The sequence below is a fragment of the Indicator indicator genome, chromosome Z (assembly GCF_027791375.1).
Source record: "Indicator indicator isolate 239-I01 chromosome Z, UM_Iind_1.1, whole genome shotgun sequence".
In the NCBI taxonomy this organism is placed as follows: domain Eukaryota; kingdom Metazoa; phylum Chordata; class Aves; order Piciformes; family Indicatoridae; genus Indicator; species Indicator indicator.
The window spans coordinates 65,724,187-65,741,291 of NC_072053.1; the positions used below are offsets into that span (position 1 = coordinate 65,724,187).

Genomic DNA, 17,105 nt, shown 5'->3' on the forward strand with positions numbered 1-17,105 from the left:
ATTATGATGGTATTAAATTTCCTGTGTTTCTGGGTAGACTGAAAGTTAGCCCTGGCTAAACCTTGTAGTTTGAAAAGAAGTATATTTTGTTTGTTAAAGTAATTCCCTTTTTTTGATTCCCCAGATATGTGTTCTTCTTGGATCCATGCAACATTGATTTAGTACATCAGAAGATCAAGTCTCTTGCTTTGTGTGTATCAGCTTGCCCAAGGAAAGAACTAAAAACTCTGGCTGATATTCAGAAATTTGCAGAAACTAATGGTATGCAAAAAGCAAGTCTGTTTTTGTTCATGTATCAGATACTTTCATAGCATTAAATTTTTTTGTGCATTATCTGAGCTAAAAATTAAATACATATGAAGAAACATTTATAGAAATTGTCATTGTTATTAAGCTAAAACTTTGCTCAATTTCATGGTATTAATATGATTTTGTCATGTCTTGTACAGTTTTGAAATGTCATTGTTAAAACAGAAGTGCAAAAGGTAAAAATGGATTTCGGGGAACGTCTCGTAGGCTATGTTCTCAGCTCCTATGGAAATGTTCTGATGTTGCTGCTCAGCAGTAATGCTCTTGAAATGCCCTCATGTATATGGGGTTATTGAGAGCCCTGCTGCTATTGAATGGTACTTACTGCACAGAGTATGGGTGTGGATGTGAAAATGTTTTCTTTCAGTGCTATGGTGCAGTTTCTTTTTGTTTGGTTGGTTTTTTCTTACACTTTTCATAGAAGTGTAAAGGAAACTACCAAATGAAATATTATACCCTATTTTACTTAAGAATAGTACTTTTTCTCTGTAGTAATAATATTGATATTACTACCCCAGTTTATATTTTACCACTGTATGTAATAAAATTCATGAGCGATAACCAACTTCTGGACCTTCCAAAAGAAAGTAATGACAAAAACTTAATTTGAGGAAATTTCAGGGATTTTCAGCTATTCAAGTGGGAGCATTTTGTCCTAAACTTTTCTACTTAATCATTCTAAATGCCGTGGTGAGATTTCTTAAATGACGAGTCAGTTTGGATGACCAAATCAAACTGGTGAAACTGATTAATTTTTGTAGAAGGAAATGAAATTCACAGATTGCATCAGGTTGGAAGGGACCCTCAAAAGTCATTCTGTCCAACCCCCATGCAGTGAACAGGGACACAGCCAACTAGATTTGGCTGCCCAGGGCCCCATCAAATCTGATCTTGAATGTTTTCAGGGACAGGGCCTCAACCGCATCACTGGGCAACCTGTTGCAGCATTTTATGACTCTTGTGGTAAGGAACTTCTTCCTTATGTCCAACCAAAATCTACCCTGCTCGAGCTTAAAATAATTGCCCTTTGTCCTATCACTACAGGCCTTTCTAAATAGTCTGTCCCCACTCATTCTGTAGGTCCCTTTCTGACACTGAAATGTAGGTATAAGGTCTCCCTGGAGCTTTCTCTTCTCCAGGCTAAAAAGACACAATTCATCCTGTCTTCATAGGAGAGGTACTCCAGCCCTCTTCTGTGTCCCTAAATGTTCTGGTGCAGGTTATTTTTGTTGCTTCTTAGTTTTTAAGCAGAGTAAGCTGAATTTGCCCTAGGACACTGCTAGTGCCTTTGGGCTTCCCAGTGCATTGTGCCTGCACCCTTGGGTGTTAGCCAGCTTATGTTCAGGAAGCTATCATACGGTGTGCATGTAGCTGCATAAACAGCTGTGCCAGCACAGAGCCCCAGGTGGTCTGAGAACAGAAACTTCCTTATGTAATCTGTGCACTATTGTCAAATACAAGCCTGCAGTAGAACTAGACAGTATCTACCATTTTACTCTTACCTCATGCTATATATTTCTAAACTAATGAAGGACAGTTACTTGTTGGTGTGAAGTCAAGGTCATTAGTAGCAATGTTTAAGTATGTCTTGAAATAATGAAATGCAGCCATGCCTTATTTTACCACTAACATGGTTTCTGTATTTATAAAACATTATTAACTCTGCCTGAAATCTCTTCAGTAGAACCATCTTTCAAAGTACACCAAGCTCCAGTCTTCTAAAATAGGCTATGCCATGCCCTCATATTTCTCCATTCTAACTGTATCTCCCATAGTATTTTAGAACTTATTTTAAAACTTATTTTAAAACTTAACACAGCCAATTAGTTCAGTTTATAGAAGCTTGATCAAAAGTATGAAATGTGCTAGGCTAGAACAGAATTACCAAGCTCAACTCCTTATTTTCTTTATATCATATTGAGCTTATCAGAAACAAGTACTAAACTAAATGGAGCTTCCCTTTTTTAGATTAATTCTGTGCAAGACTGAAATCACACTGTTCAGAGAAATACTGTCATCCTCATAGTTGTGTTTCTGCTTAAATGTTCACCAACCTGTGCAACTATCAAAAAGTAATGGCTTGCAGCAGATGAACAGCTTAAATTTTGGATACCCTAAATGTTGCATATGTAAAGTGAAAATGCAGGCTTGTAATACAGCAAGAATATAGTACTCAGTAAACAGAATAATTTTTCTAAGAGCCATTTTCTGTTTTTAAATTAAATAATACTGGGATTACATTTGGCAGTCTGTTTCAAATAACCATGGACTCTGCTGTGAAACAATAAGGAAATCTGAGAACTTTGAACATGACTGCACAGAACTTAGTTGCAGCTTCTATTTCTGTGATGATATCTAGTTAGAACCTAGATGTCAGCTGTCAGGTTCTGAAGATGGAGGGTAAAATATGTGTATTTCACAGAGTCACAGAATGTTAGAGGTTGGAAGGGACCTTGAAAGATCATCTTGTCCAATCCCTCTGCCAGAGCAGGATCACCTAGAGTAGGACACACAGGAATGCATCCAGGTGGGTTTTGAATGTGTCCAGAGAAGGAGCCTCCACAGCCTCTCTAGGCAGTCTCTTCCAGTGCTCTGTCACCCTCACAGTGAAAAAGCTTTTCCTTATGTTCACGTGGAAACAGCTGTGTTCCAGCTGTGCTCCAGCTTCCATGTGTTGCCACTTGTCCTATTGTTGGGCATCTCTGAGAAGAGCCTGGCTCTGTCCTCCTGACACTCGCCTTTCATGTATTTATAAACATGAATGAGGTCACCCCTCAGTCTCCTTTTCTCCAAGCTAAAGAGACCCAGCTCCCTCAGCCTTTCCTCAAAAGGAAGGGGTTCCACTCCCTTAATCATCTTTGTGGCTCTGTGCTGGGCTCTTTCAAGCAGTTCCCTGAGGTCCTTCTTGAACTGAAGGGCCCAGAACTGGATGCAATGTTCCAGATGTGGCCTCACCGCAGCAGAGTAGAGGGGGAGGAGAACCTCTCTTGACCTACTAACCACACCCCTTGAAATACACCCCAGGATACCATTGACCTTCTTGGCCACATGGACACATTGCAGGCTCATGGTCACTCTTGTATCCACCAGGACCCCTCCTCTGTGCTGGTCTCCAACAGGTCAGTCCCCAGTCTATACTGATACATGGGTTTATGCATGACTCTACACTTATCCTTATTGTATTTCATTAAATTTCTCCCCTCCCAACTCTCCAGCCTGTCTAAGTCTTGCTGAATGTCATCAAAGCTTTCAGGTATGTCTGTCACTCCTTCCAGTTTTGTGTCATCAGCAAACTTGCTGACAGTGCACTCTGTGCCTTCATCCAGGTCATTGATGAATGTATTGAACAGCACCAGTCCCAGTACTGACCATTGAGGGACCCCACTAGATACAGGCCTCCAACAGGATGCTGTCCCATTGACCACAACTCTCTGACTTCTTTCCTTCAACCAGTTCACAGTCCACCTCACTACCCAATTGTCCATACCACACTTCCTCAGCTTAGCTGTGAGGATGCTGTGCGAGACAGTGTCACGTGCTTTACTAAAATCAAGATAAACCACATCTACTGCTCTACCACAATCTAACCACCTGGTTATGTCCTCATGAAAGGCTATCACATTGACCAAATGTGCCTTCCCCCTGGAAAAAGCATGTTGACTGCTCCCAATGACCCTCTTATTGTTGTTATGCCTTGAGATGGTGCCAAGGATAAGCTGTTCCATCACCTTCCTGGGGATGGAGGTGAGGCTGACTGGTCTATAGTTACCCAGGTCTTCTTTCAAGTCCTCTTTCTTGTCTTTTATGAAGACTGGAGTGACATTTGCTTTTTTACAGTCCTCAGGCACCTCCCCTGTTCCCCACAACTTATCAAAGATGACGGAGAGTGGCTTAACAATGACTTCTGCCAGCTCTGTAAGCAGTGTGGGTGCATCCCATCAGGATCTATGAATTTATGGATGTTCAGATTGCTTAATTCATCCCTAATGCAGTCTGCATCGACCAAAGGAAACTCCTTCTTTATCCTGACTTTCTCTGAGGCCTCAGGGGTGTGGAACTCCTGAGGACAGTCTCCAGCAGTGTGGACAGAGACAAAGAAGGCATTCAGTAACTCTGCCTTCTTTGCATCCTCTGTCATCAAGGTGCCTACCTCATTCAGCAATGGGCCTGTGTTGTCTCCAGTGTTAGTTTTTCCTGCAATGTATTTGAGGAATCCCTTTCTGTTGTCTTCGACTTTCCTTGGAAGGTTTGATTCCAAGGAGGCCTTAGCTTTCCTAGCTGCCTCCCTACTTCCTCTGACAACAGTCTTATGCTCTTCCCAAGTGGCCAGCCCCTCCTCCCATGATCTGTAGACTCTTCTTCCACTTGAATTGGCCCATGCAGGTTTCCTGGCTCCCCTTCTTGATTTCCTATGGTATGCTGTGATCCTGAGCTTGGAAGAAGTGGTCCTTGAATGTTAACCAGCTGTCTTGGGACCCATTACCTTCTAGTTCCTTGTCCCATGGGATTTCCCCTAACAATTGGGGCTAAAGTTTGCCCTGTTGAACTTGAGTATTTGATTTCTTGTGATTTGGAGTACTGAATTTTCATAGGCTTGCAACGTCTAATTGCCACTCAACAAGAAAAACACCTTAATGTTTTAAATATATGGGTAGAGAATGCAGTCAACTCTTAATTTTGCTCTGCTGAACATTTCTGAAAGCTTTAACCCTTCTTTCAACCTGAAAATAGCAGTTGTGCTGGACATCAGTTCTTTGTAGGTTGTTGCATGTGCTTTTGAAGAGTTAACCATTTTCGTGGGGCTCACATGCCCATTACTGAAATCACCTTACCTGTCCATGCACCTTGAAATTCTTTCATAAATTACTGTTTAAGAACTCCTCCACCCTACAGAAATCCTCTTTTGTGCTTCAGTCCATCAAGAGATGGTATAGTAAGTTCAAATAATGTTTGTTTTGCTTTGGTTTTATCTAAACAGCTTTATAAAAAGATGTGACATATTAAAACATACTTCAACATCCTTTCATTGATTAATGAGGTATGATCCTTCAGCTAACTTAGCATTTTCAGTCCCTTTCCCAGAGTGGGACAGGCACTTGATTGGCTGTACAGAACATAACAGAAGTGCCAACCCCTAAGATTAAGAGCAGTATGGCCTAGCTCTTACTTATTGTGCAGTACAGCTTGTATTCTTCTGTAGGCAAGATTATAATTAAGCATTTTGGGCAGAGGAAATGCTTGCTTAAGGCATGAAGATAATTTCATGACAAAGCAGCCTTTTGGCTTTATGAGTCAGTAATGATGTACTTTCTATTCTGCTGTAATTTGGTGAAAGGAGCTGATTTGGTGAATAACGCTGCACCAATTCAGGACAGTAACTTTACTCCAACCCCCACCCCACTTACTGTCCCACAGTCAGGTCTGACATTTACAGTATCTTCCCATTTAAGAAAAGAAGTCTGTCCCTCACAAAGTGTGCCTGACTTTTAGGAAAACAAGAACATGTGTGCCCGCAGAATAGTTGACACCCTGAACACTGAGAACTTTCACAAGAAGGAGGAAAACAGGAAGGAAAAATCTGGGCAGCTGACCAGTCAGATATTGAGCCTGTGCAGAGATGCAGGTTTTAAAGTGCAGGCATGTTCTGGAGCAACTCCTGGAGGTGATGCAGAAAGGTGCAATGATGGCTGAGAACATTAGCAATTCTAATGCTATTCCTACACAGACATACTATGATAATTGAAATTGTAGAACTATGGATTGGACACAATTGAGAGTGTTGTATGTTGTGAACTGGCTGCTGCTAGCCTCCCCAGGAACTTATGACCCAGCAAAACACCTCAGGCAGAGAGTACTTGGGGTTCAATATAACTGTAGCTATCTTCCCACAGTTCAATGTTTTTGTTGGTTTTGGCACTTAAAAAAAGATCTATTTGGCTGAAAGCTGATTTTTCCGTAAAGCTGATTTGTGTAAAACTTGATGTCCAAGAAACATTGCTTTGCTCTTTTCGAGGACTTGCCAAAGTGATATGAAATACCCTTGAAAATACAATTCATATATGACTGTGCCAAATGAGTAGTGAAATGTCATTGTTAGAAAGAAACTCTAAACAGGTGGTCATAACTTCTGTCGTGATTAATTCACTGATAAATATACTGACTGGTCAGTGTGGGAACTAATATTCCTATCTATTCCTATTCCTATGTAAATGACTGCATGCAGATTTAGGAATCTAAAATGAAAGTTCTATTTTGTAACATGTTGGCAGGCATCTTAGCGGGCAGAATTGTGTGGCTAGGTTGGGCTTGTTGAGGTCTGGGTGCACTTAGATATAAAGCTACATTCAGTCTGCTGTGAAGACTGGCCTGAAAGAAATCAATAAAATCATTCTGGGTAACTTGTAGCTCTCTCCGAGCTGTGTGAAAGAGCAATGGCTGTCTGCAGATAATGACCTCTTCATGTGTAGTAATCAGGGAGTGTCTTTGCAGTTATTCTTGGTAATTTGTCATGGATTTAGCCAGTTGAATCTGCTGATGAGTATTCAATACCATGGGGCCATCATGCCAGTTCTAAAACAAAACTGCTGACTGGAGCAAGATGTCTTGAGGCTTGTAGCTGTAACAGGAAAAACTTCCTGTTTCCGGTTGCTGCTTCCTTTTTTTCTAGTTTGAGGATGTTGGTCTTTTCTGCCAGGCTGGCCACAGGCTTAGTGGGTGGGATGGTCATTTTGTGGCTGGCTTCTGCTGGTGCTCCTGCTTTTGCTTTTCTGTGCAATAGTGAAGGTAACTGAACATTGTGTTGGTTCCATTAAACTCTTCTTACATCAACCCACAGGGCTTTTTGTGTGTTTCACTCTCCTGATCATGGGCATGAGTCTTGTTTAGAACAGACTGAGCTAAAACAGGGCAGTGTTACTTTAGCGCCCCATGTGCAGCATGAAAGGGTTGAGATAATGAGAAGTGAGATAACAAGAAGATTCAGTTAAACATTGTTAACAGAATTTCATACACATTTCTGTAGTATGTTTGCCATGTTGATGCATTTGCTTTCTGGGGGCAGCTGGGCTGATGTGCTAGGGCCTAGCCCTGGTTATGTTGCACACTTGTACCTGATGTGCTCTTTCTGCTGGTGCTTATCACCACAGGGAAATGGCTTAAAGCTATTCTGTTGCTGTGATGGTTACTGGCATGTTGTGATGTGGTTACTTGTTTTAGATGTAATCTCACCTGGCTGAGGGGCCAGGTCTTGTCCAGAGTGATGCAGGTCTTTTCCAAGAATATCACCTGGAGATCTGTCCTGAGGCTGGATATTTATGAGTGGCAGGGTATGTAGAAGAGTATGGGCAAGTGCCTGGGATGGTAGTCACCTCTGATTTCTTGGAATTTCACCCCTGAAAAAGCACAAAATCCTGACAAACTGGTAAAATATTTGGAAAAAGTCTGTTGTCAGCCCAGAAGTTCCTAAGAGACAGAAATCACTGCAATATGCTGGAGCCTGTCCCATGTCTGTTGAGCCCTTCTCATTACTGTTCAGAGCACTCGGGGGCAGGAGGAAGTCTCTGGACCTACAAGCAGACCGTCAGGCACCATGGCTACTCAGACACCAACAGCAGGCATAGCAGCTACCCCAGAGAAATAGCCTGTGCCAGTATCAGTCACCCTGTAAGGAAAAAGAAACATACAAGGGAAAGTTTGTCTGGCAAAGGATGAGGATGACTCAGGGTTATCAAGTGAACAAGGGGAAGAACCATAGGTGGTCACTCGGTCTTCATATCTGGCCTTGAAAGATGGCCAAGGACAAATAGATGAAACGAGTAGCAGGCTCCAGCACTGCAAGGGAAGTGTCTCTACCTCTGAGTGGGCCTGTGTTTCTACTGAGAAGGAACTGTCTGGGGAGGTCCATAAACGTATTCAATGCTAATTGCTACTGGGCATAGATGGTATAGAATAATGGGTGGAGAATGTTATGGGTTTTAGCCAATTGAATCTGGTGATGTGTATTCAGTACCATGCTGAGGTCATGCCAGCTTTAAAATGAAAGTGCTGGCTGGAGGAAAATGTAATGGGGCTTGAAGTTCTGATTGTAGCATGAGAGACTTGAGTTCCATTTTGGGGACGTTGGTCTTTTCCACTCGGCTAGCTGTGGGCTTGGGGAGTAGGGGTTTGTATTATGGCTGGCTGCTGCTTCTGTTTTTGGTTTCCTGTGAGATAGCTAAGGTAACTCTGCATTGTATTATTTCCATTAAGCTCTTTGTATATCAACCCACAGGGATTTTTGTGTGTTTCACTCGCTCTGGATCATGGGCATGAGCCTTGTTTAGAGCAGACTCTGTTAAACCAAGACATACTTTCCTTAGAGCAATTACACTGTGAGCAGCTTCTGATGTTTTTCTGATGTGCCTGTTTCCCTCCATGTACTTTGTTTATAGTCAAAATGTGGTGGTTAAAACTTAATCCTTTTCTCATGATTTGTATACAGGTCTTTAGGAACCTGTGTATGTTGAGTGTCATTTCTTGAATGACTGGAATAAAAGTATACTTTGACTGGGTTTGAGTTATGGAGTCATGCGCTGCTACTCTACCTTGTTACCAGAACGGACCATCAGGCTTCTCTTATGTTGAAAATGGATCCCCTAGTCAGAATGAATTCATTGACACAGCAGAAAGTGGCTTCATGTGGAATTGTCCAGTAATATTGTATGTGTCATTGATTATGTTGATAAATCATTTGGAAAGGAGTAGAAACAATGAGGTAATAAATCTTGTTGCAGCTATTGAATTATTTAGAATTGCATGAAAGAAAACCCAAACAAATAACATCTTATTTCAGTTGCAGTGGAATAAAATGTTGAATGGAGAGGAATGCCTGCAGAATGAAGGGATGAGAAACAACAATTGCTGTGCACTTAGCATTTTATTTTAAATGGTTATTGCTAGTTGGGAAAGAGATTGTGAAGCTACTGAGGATAGCGAGAGGATTAGATGACAGCATAGCATTGGTCTGAAAGTATAATGTTTATCACTTGTGAAAAGAGAAAAATAGGGACTGTATTTTCTGTAAACTCACACTCCATTGGCATTATAAAGACTGTGTTTTGATCCTTCCCTGACAAAGTATTTTCTTAACTTTGTTAACAAATACACACACACACACACACACACTCTCACATAAACACATCTGTGTATTCTCACTGTACACACATACTGAGAAGGGAAACAAGGATACTCACAGGTAAAAACAAAATGATTCTTCTGCCTGGAAAAGAGAAAACTGTCAGGAAGAGAAAAGACATTAAAAGAAGAAATAGCTTAGAGAAGGTTAAGAAAAGTATTCCTTGATCTCATAACCTGAGTAACATGAGACGAGAGGTAAAAAAGTTAAATTATTAGGCATTGAAGAGACAGATTTTTTTTTCCACACTAGTTACTGTTAATTTACAAAACTTACTGTCATGAGAATATTTTTAGATGTCAACAGATAAACTGTTAGAATTACAGTGTTTGGATGTTTTAATAGATGGTTAGTACTCAAGTGTATGCTTGAGCTATATAAGTGGTGGGGACCTACAGTAGGGGAAACATCTGCTCCCGGACTAGATGGATTTTTAATTAGATTCCAGAATAGCTGCTTTTGTTTGGCACTGGAAGAAATACGAGCGGAAGAATTGCTAAATTAGTACTTCTCTCAACTTTCTGTACTGTTTGTAGAATGAGGGATAGAGAAGAGCATAGTCTGGGCTTCTTAATTACAACCTAAGTTACAGGAAAATGAATTCTGGCTAGGATTTTCTAAATTTATTTTGGTTTAATATACAATTGATTGTAACAGCAGTTGTGCTTAGCTATCTCAATAGTTCTTTTTGTAGTCTTCAGTTCTGGAGACTTTTTTTAAAGCTCTGAGTAATGGGGGTTTGTGTTGGATTTTTCTGGGGAGTATTCTTGGGGGCACTGGGGGAATACTTGCTTTCACTTCAGTCCCACATTTATAAAAGCAAGCTGTAATCTCTCCTGCCCTTTGGCAGTCAGTTTTTTAGAGAAGTAATGGTATGTCTCTCTGCAACAACTAGAAGTTCAGGTCCATACAATCCTTAGTTTCCTTCCTTTAATACACAAACTCTGCTTTTGGAAGGCATCAGTGGATAGATCTAGAAAATGAACCTGCTTTCTTCACTAAGAACAAATCTGTCATATTAATAAGAAGTCCTGACCGCTAAATGGACTCCTGTGCTTTCTTGCCCATCTCAAAGCATTGCTAGTTTTCTAGGCTCTACTAGGACACAGAAATTAGGTTCATGCCTATCTTACTACTATTATTAGGTTTGCATATGTTCAGCTATATCCTTGTTAGGCCTTCTGGCTCTGTTCCTGCACCATTTGCAAAAGACATAACTGCAGTGTTTAGCTATGGTTTGTGCAGTCTTCTGATGCTTCCACGTTGACTGCTACTTCACATTGAAGGAAGTCTTGTTTTCTCACTCGTTTCCAGCTCTGGTGCTAATCTGTGCACAGCCAAATGCTACTTAATTCTAAGATGAAGCATCAAATCTGAAATATGTCTGCTTCTGGAATATTTTTGTTCTGAAAAAACTTGCAGGCAAATAGGAATTTTATACAAGCCTAAACTTTATGCATTCTCAGTGTTTGTGTTTGGAGCAGAATTATTTCCTGTAGTTATGGACGGGGTATAATTATCTTTGGCAGACCTAGCAGACCAGTAATGAAGGAAGTCTGGTCAGTGTCTGTGTATTTCTTTTCATGATGGCCTGAACCTTTTTTCTTCTTGGCAGGAGTTTACTCCCCATAGGCACTCTTTTTCTGAGGTCATGCAGCATTTGTTCTCTCCAACAATGGATAGCAATTTACCACCTTTTGTGGAAGTAGTGCTTGGCATCCTGCCTGTTCTGTGTTTTTTGGCTGTGCATTCCCTATAGATACATGAGCCAGTGCCTTAAGCTTCCACTTTTCTATGCCACGTTACTAGTCTGTAATATGCCAACATAATGTGTGATTCTGTTGTGAGTTGTCTCATTGTCTGAAACTTTGGGCTGGCAACATGGTTTACACTGACAGTTTTGGGATGATAGAGTTCAACAGATAGATCTGAGGCAAGCTCTGGAGTGAAAAATGTAGAAAAGTGTTAAGAATGCCATCTTTATTAGTCTAGGAGCCTTGTCCTTCCTGAAAACCAGTGATCTCCAGCTCTTGTCAACATTCAGCTGTCAATATCTCTAGCTTGTATTGGATAGGTTGGTCAAATAATATAATCTCTGAGTCACGTATTCACAATGTTAGCTGTGTTTTATTTGGTGATACTCATATATAACACCCAGAATCCAAGAGGAATTATCCCTGGGCTGAAAATGGAGAGGCCAGTAGTTGTTATTTAAACAGTCTCACTCCTGCTAACTTTTGTGTAGTTCTCTGTATCTGTGATTACCTGGAATTTGGTTATTGTGTTAGAGGACTTGCATTACTGATGGACCAACAGGATGTTGCTTGAGGAGACGAAATACTTGGAATAAGATGTTGAGGTTTTTAACTGTAATCTTTGCTTCATCATATGGTCTTTTAGAAGTCAGTTAATGGCATAATATGTGCACAATATGCGTAGTGTCAGTCAGAATCACAACTGTGAGACCATACATGGAAGATCATAAATTACCTTATCAAAACAGTGATTTGTAGTCTCTCTGTCTGTGCTTTACCATATGTCTGTGAAAAGGGGTATTTGGATGCCCTTTGTTATACGGTTTATTTTTACGCAGTCCTGTGAGGAGCAGGGAATTCAACTTGATGATCCTTATGGGTTGCTTCCAACTTGAGTTACTCTGTGATTTTGTGGAGCTGCTTGGAGCCATGCCTAACTTAAGCAGAACATGCCTAAGTAGACTGTTCTATTTCTGATACTGAAGCTATCCCAAGTATCTGCATAGTTGTGTATTTTCTGCTTAAATCCTTGACTTTGAATATGAGTCTCTATTTTCAGACCTGAAAGTCCTTACTTTAGTTCCAGTTAACAATGTTGATAGATGGATAAGCACTGCTGGGCAGCCCAGAATGGGATCCAGAACCCCTGAAGTACTTTCCACCACTGTCATTCTTTCAGGCAGTCTTAATGTCAGTGGTGTTCTGTGTAGGCTGGTCCTCTTAGTGGATGGTTTAGGAAGTCCTACCATTTCTTCTGTTGTAAACTCTGATACTGATAGTGATGCTGATGTAGCAGGGGTTTTGTGTGTTTGTTTACACCACAGGAAATGCTGGAAAGAAAGCTGTACTGGAGCTCTGATCTCTAAAAGTCTTTTGGAACTTTCTATTTACTTACTGCTGTGGAAAGCAGGTTATGTCTTATTCTGTGTGCTATGTCCACTGAGTGCGTAAGACCTTTAACAATTTGTCTTCAGAGCTGGAAAGAATCTTTGAAGAGTTTGATCTACCTTTGTTTTGGCTTTCTACACTACGTTTACATAAATGAAGCTCGTTTTAGGAATGCCAGAGCTCTTCAGCTCCTTACTAATCCAAGATCAGCCAAAACAGAAAGAAGGCTTTTAAAGGAAATGCTGGTTGTTGTTCCCTAGGGTTAGGTGTCTTGGGTTAACATAGTCCACTCCCACAAGCCCCTCTCCCCCAAACACAAGAAAAAGTAACACCCAAAAAAAAAAAATCCCCTGGGTTGAAATAAGGATTTGAATGAGGTGCTATGATGCACAATTACCTTAGCAGAGCAAAAGCAGAAGCAGCAGCAGAAGGCAGCAAGAAAACAACTTTGCTACCCGCCAAGCCCACAATCGGCCCAGCAGGAAAGACGAACACCCGAAACCAGGAAACTGGAAGCGGCAACTGGAAACAGGAAGCCTCCCATGTTAAAACTTCAAGCCCCATGATACTTTGCTCTGGCCAGCACTTTTCATTTTCATCTGGTGTTGATGTCAGCATGAAACAGAATATTCATCTGCAGAAACCATGGAACAGAAGCAGTGTTGTGTCTTCAGGATACCACTTTGTAGGTGAAAGTACCAAATACTGCCCTGGGGGACCAATAAACCCTGTGTGCTCACCAGTAGCCCAGCACCTGTTGCAGTGCATAGTTTCAAAATACTTTTCTACAAGGGTACAACATGTTGGGATCCCAAAGCCAGTCCCTGTAGGACAGTTTGAAGTTGTTCTCCTTTCTCCAGAAGTAATGGGTGCATTGCTGTAGGAAGGAAAGGATGTATTACTTAAATTGTTTATTTATTTAAAAATATTTGTTCTCTGAATTCTACTCACAATTTACAAGTGATAGTAATTTAGGAATCATAATGTCTTTGAGAAACCTAATTGTCACAGCAAAGTAGGTGATTTGAGTTCTTCTTTAAACTTTTACACGTCTTGCAAACTCAAACAGCAGTAATCAGATTGGCTAATCTTCAAATAGGATGTTTTACCTATTCCTTCTCTTTGCGGAGATCTAACTTTCTTCAATGACCTGCTCCCAAAAGACGAATTCATAGAAGTGGTGTTTATGTAGTTTTCCAGAGACTGCATGAGATAACCTGCCAGCTGCTCCCTCTTCTTTGAGTCTGTAAATAGAAGATCACTTTTCATAGAGGTAGCAATGTGGCACAGGAAAACAAAATTTCTGCAAATATTTTATGCAGCTTCTACAAATAATAACTCTGGTATCACATGGGTCAAGATAAAGCTATTTGTCATAAGTCAGGGGTTAATTTGGGCAGAAGTGTGTATGTATTATCCAGATTATCCAGTTTGTAGAACTTTGCTACAAACTACTACTTCTGGAGGGGAGACTTTCACAATGGAAAAAAATTGAATATTTATAAGGATGGTCAAGATGCCCGTACCTTATAATGTAGGGAAAAAAGGACACTGAAGGCTATATACGCAGAGACTTTGCACTGGGGGGTGAAATAAACTTGCTAGGAAACAATCTTGGGAAGGAACTCTACTCTGGATAGGCAGCTTTTACTGTTAGAGGCTTTCTCACTTTTCCCTTGCGTTTTCTGAGAGACTGCTGCTCCAATCTGATTTGGCTGTTGCTATAGTCCTAGAAGCATTGACTCGGATGTCGATGTCTTGAATATAGACAAATGGAAAGAGATCTGTGTAATGTACATCTATAATGCAAGTGCCAGGGACTAAGGAAACCTTAAATTATTTTGAGTTTTGTTGTAGGCAACTTGTTCTTTATTGTGCCAAACCAATTTGTTTATGGAGACAGTTCAACTTTATTAGAAGTTTTGAGCATCTGGTGCAGAGCTTGTGCTATTTTTCAGCCAAATTTCTAACATCATCAGTTTGGTTCCTCTCCCTGGAGTCTACAGACTGGTTGTGTTTTAAAAACAGAAAAAAATTTTAAAAGAAAAAGAAAAAACACTTGAATATTTTCTTTCAGTAATGAATGTTTTCTTATGCAATATTGATGCACTAAAAATGAAAAAAAAAAAAAAAGCCTGGTGAAGTTGCAGGGGAGAAACATTTCAAAATTCTTTTTGTCCTTCTCTTTAAATTGCATTGTGAATTTGCTTTTCCCACTCAAATATACAAATGTTGGAAGTCCTAAAGCTAGATAGTGACTTTAATTCTCTCAGCCTGAAGCCTGTGGTGGACTTAATTCACTGTTCCATTAAAGGATGAACTGTAGCATAATTTTGTGGTAATAACATGAGAAGCAGCAGTTTTAATACTATTTTCAAAGACCAGGAATATTTGATTGTTATTTTTTTCCAATCTTTTTTTTTTCCTTCCCTCTCAACAGGATCCACTCTGTGTAGCTATGAACTAACACCATCAGAATACACCACAGACCCAAGGGCCGCCAAGTTGTGTCCTAAATACCCTGTTCCAGAGAGGTAATATTAACATCTTGTCTGATTGGGGGTGGAGGGAGCAAAAAGTTTTGTTCATGACAGTTCTTCAGAAAATATGCAGGACAGAAACAAGTGGATGTTTTAGTGTATTATTGGCACGCATTTTAAAAAGATTGTAAAGGCAACTCTTAAAGAAAAATGCAAAGTATCCTTGGATGTATTATTGAGAATATTGAGCTGGTATCTTTAAGTTCTGTTCTATCTTGTGTAACTCATACTGCTGAGTATCAGCTGTTGCACTAGCTTTCACCCCATAGCCATCTGCCTGTCAGCAATGCAGATCAGAGACAATTATGGAGCATTTGGTGGAGCAGTTTGGTTTCTTGGGAAGAAAAAGGCTGTACTTAGATGCAGCTCTCTGCAGCATTCACTTCTTATGCTTTACTTCAGCAGTTTAGCAAATTGCTTCATTTTATATTCTTTCAGTCCCAAAATGACTGATACAAGGATGGTCAAGTACCACAAAAACCCCCAAACCTCTGTGTCTGAAGTGTAATTGGGAAAATTGACCAAACTCATAAACTCTGGTTTAAGTCTCTCTTGTCTTCGTTGTAGCCTCTCCACTAAATAATTTTATTACATTGTAGTGACATAAGGAGCAGCTGGAATACTAAAATTTTTAAAAAAGTTTTCTCAACAGCAGATTAATGCTCCATGCAGCTAACCAGCTGTTATAGCTGTAACACAAAACCAAATTAAAACCTCAGTGCCACCTTGCATACTAAAAAAGCTTGCCAGTCTTAATTTTTGCCCAAATTATATTGACTTCTCACATGATGTCATTCAATCTGAATGAATATGGCTTAATAAGAAAACAGCTAAAATGCTGTGTTAAAGCTCTAATGGCACTACACAAATTGCCCCAACTACCTCAAGAGTTAATTTTGAAAAGTTATTGTGTGGGTGGAGTGTTTCCCTTTTTTTTTTTTTTTACTCTATATGAATAAAATGTACAATATATTTGAATATTTCTGAGATTGAAAAGTCTGAACTTAATGTCCTGAGACAAAACAGGGCCAATATTGCATCTGTAAGCCACTCCGCTTTTCAGATTTTTATAGTTAAATTATTTGAGTAAGTTAGTGTAATTTGGAAAGGAAATGGAATCCTGTGGAGACAAACAAATGAAAGCCCAACATCCTGTAGGCTGAGGCATTCAGGGAGAACTTACCTAACATTTGTGTTCTCAGACTTGATCTGTCAGGGGTATGAACTGATTCCCATTAGTCCCATGGGATGGAGGTAGCTTGTGCTGTGAGGACTGTCCCTTGATATTTTCTGTTTGGTGACCAGGCTTTTTCAAGCACTTGAGCTGAGGCTTCAGAGTTCAGTGAACTCTGATCCCTCAGCTTCAAGGCATTATGTCCAACTTTGACGCAGCAGTGCAGTCTAGTAATGCAGCCAGTGATACACGTTTCTTTCAGAAACCATGCCTAGTATATCTCAGCCTCAGTAGAGCCTAATTTAGAGGATTCCAGAGGAAAACCTATCCAGGTTTTCCCTGCAGCATTTATCTGTCAACCAGCTGTGCAGAGCTGTGCCAAGGGGCTGCCCTCTAGAGATCCAAAAGCAGCCAACAGCTGTTACATTCCAGCCAAGATCCACACCAACCAGTTGCTGTATATTCCCAGGTGAAGTAGTAAGAGGAAAAAGCAGTCCTGTGAAATTTACTGATCTAACAATAAGGTCTCTTAAAGTTATTGGAATAATGCTTTAAAAGTACAATTTTTAACACCATCCTCTGCTGACTGAAACTGTACTCATGATTAAGCATCATTTTAGTTTCAGAAACTTGTCATTCCATTCCAGTATGTAATATACCAAGTTATAATCAAGAAGCCATATAAAATGTCAGAGGGCACAGAATATTACTGTATTTTTTTTTTATTAAATAAGACACCTTACCTTACCTGTTCCTTCAGTGAGACC

The 17,105-nt window shown here is 40.2% G+C and overlaps 1 protein-coding gene across 1 annotated transcript in view; it reads left to right on the forward strand.

The window, feature by feature from the left end:
• Nucleotides 1-17,105, forward strand: part of SLC44A1 (solute carrier family 44 member 1) — a 57,291-nt gene that overhangs the window by 12,086 nt on the left and 28,100 nt on the right. The window contains exons 4-5 of the mRNA XM_054397613.1: nt 125-261; nt 15,065-15,158. Coding sequence (XP_054253588.1) covers nt 125-261; nt 15,065-15,158 — 231 coding nt within the window. The remainder of the gene's footprint in view (nt 1-124; nt 262-15,064; nt 15,159-17,105) is intronic.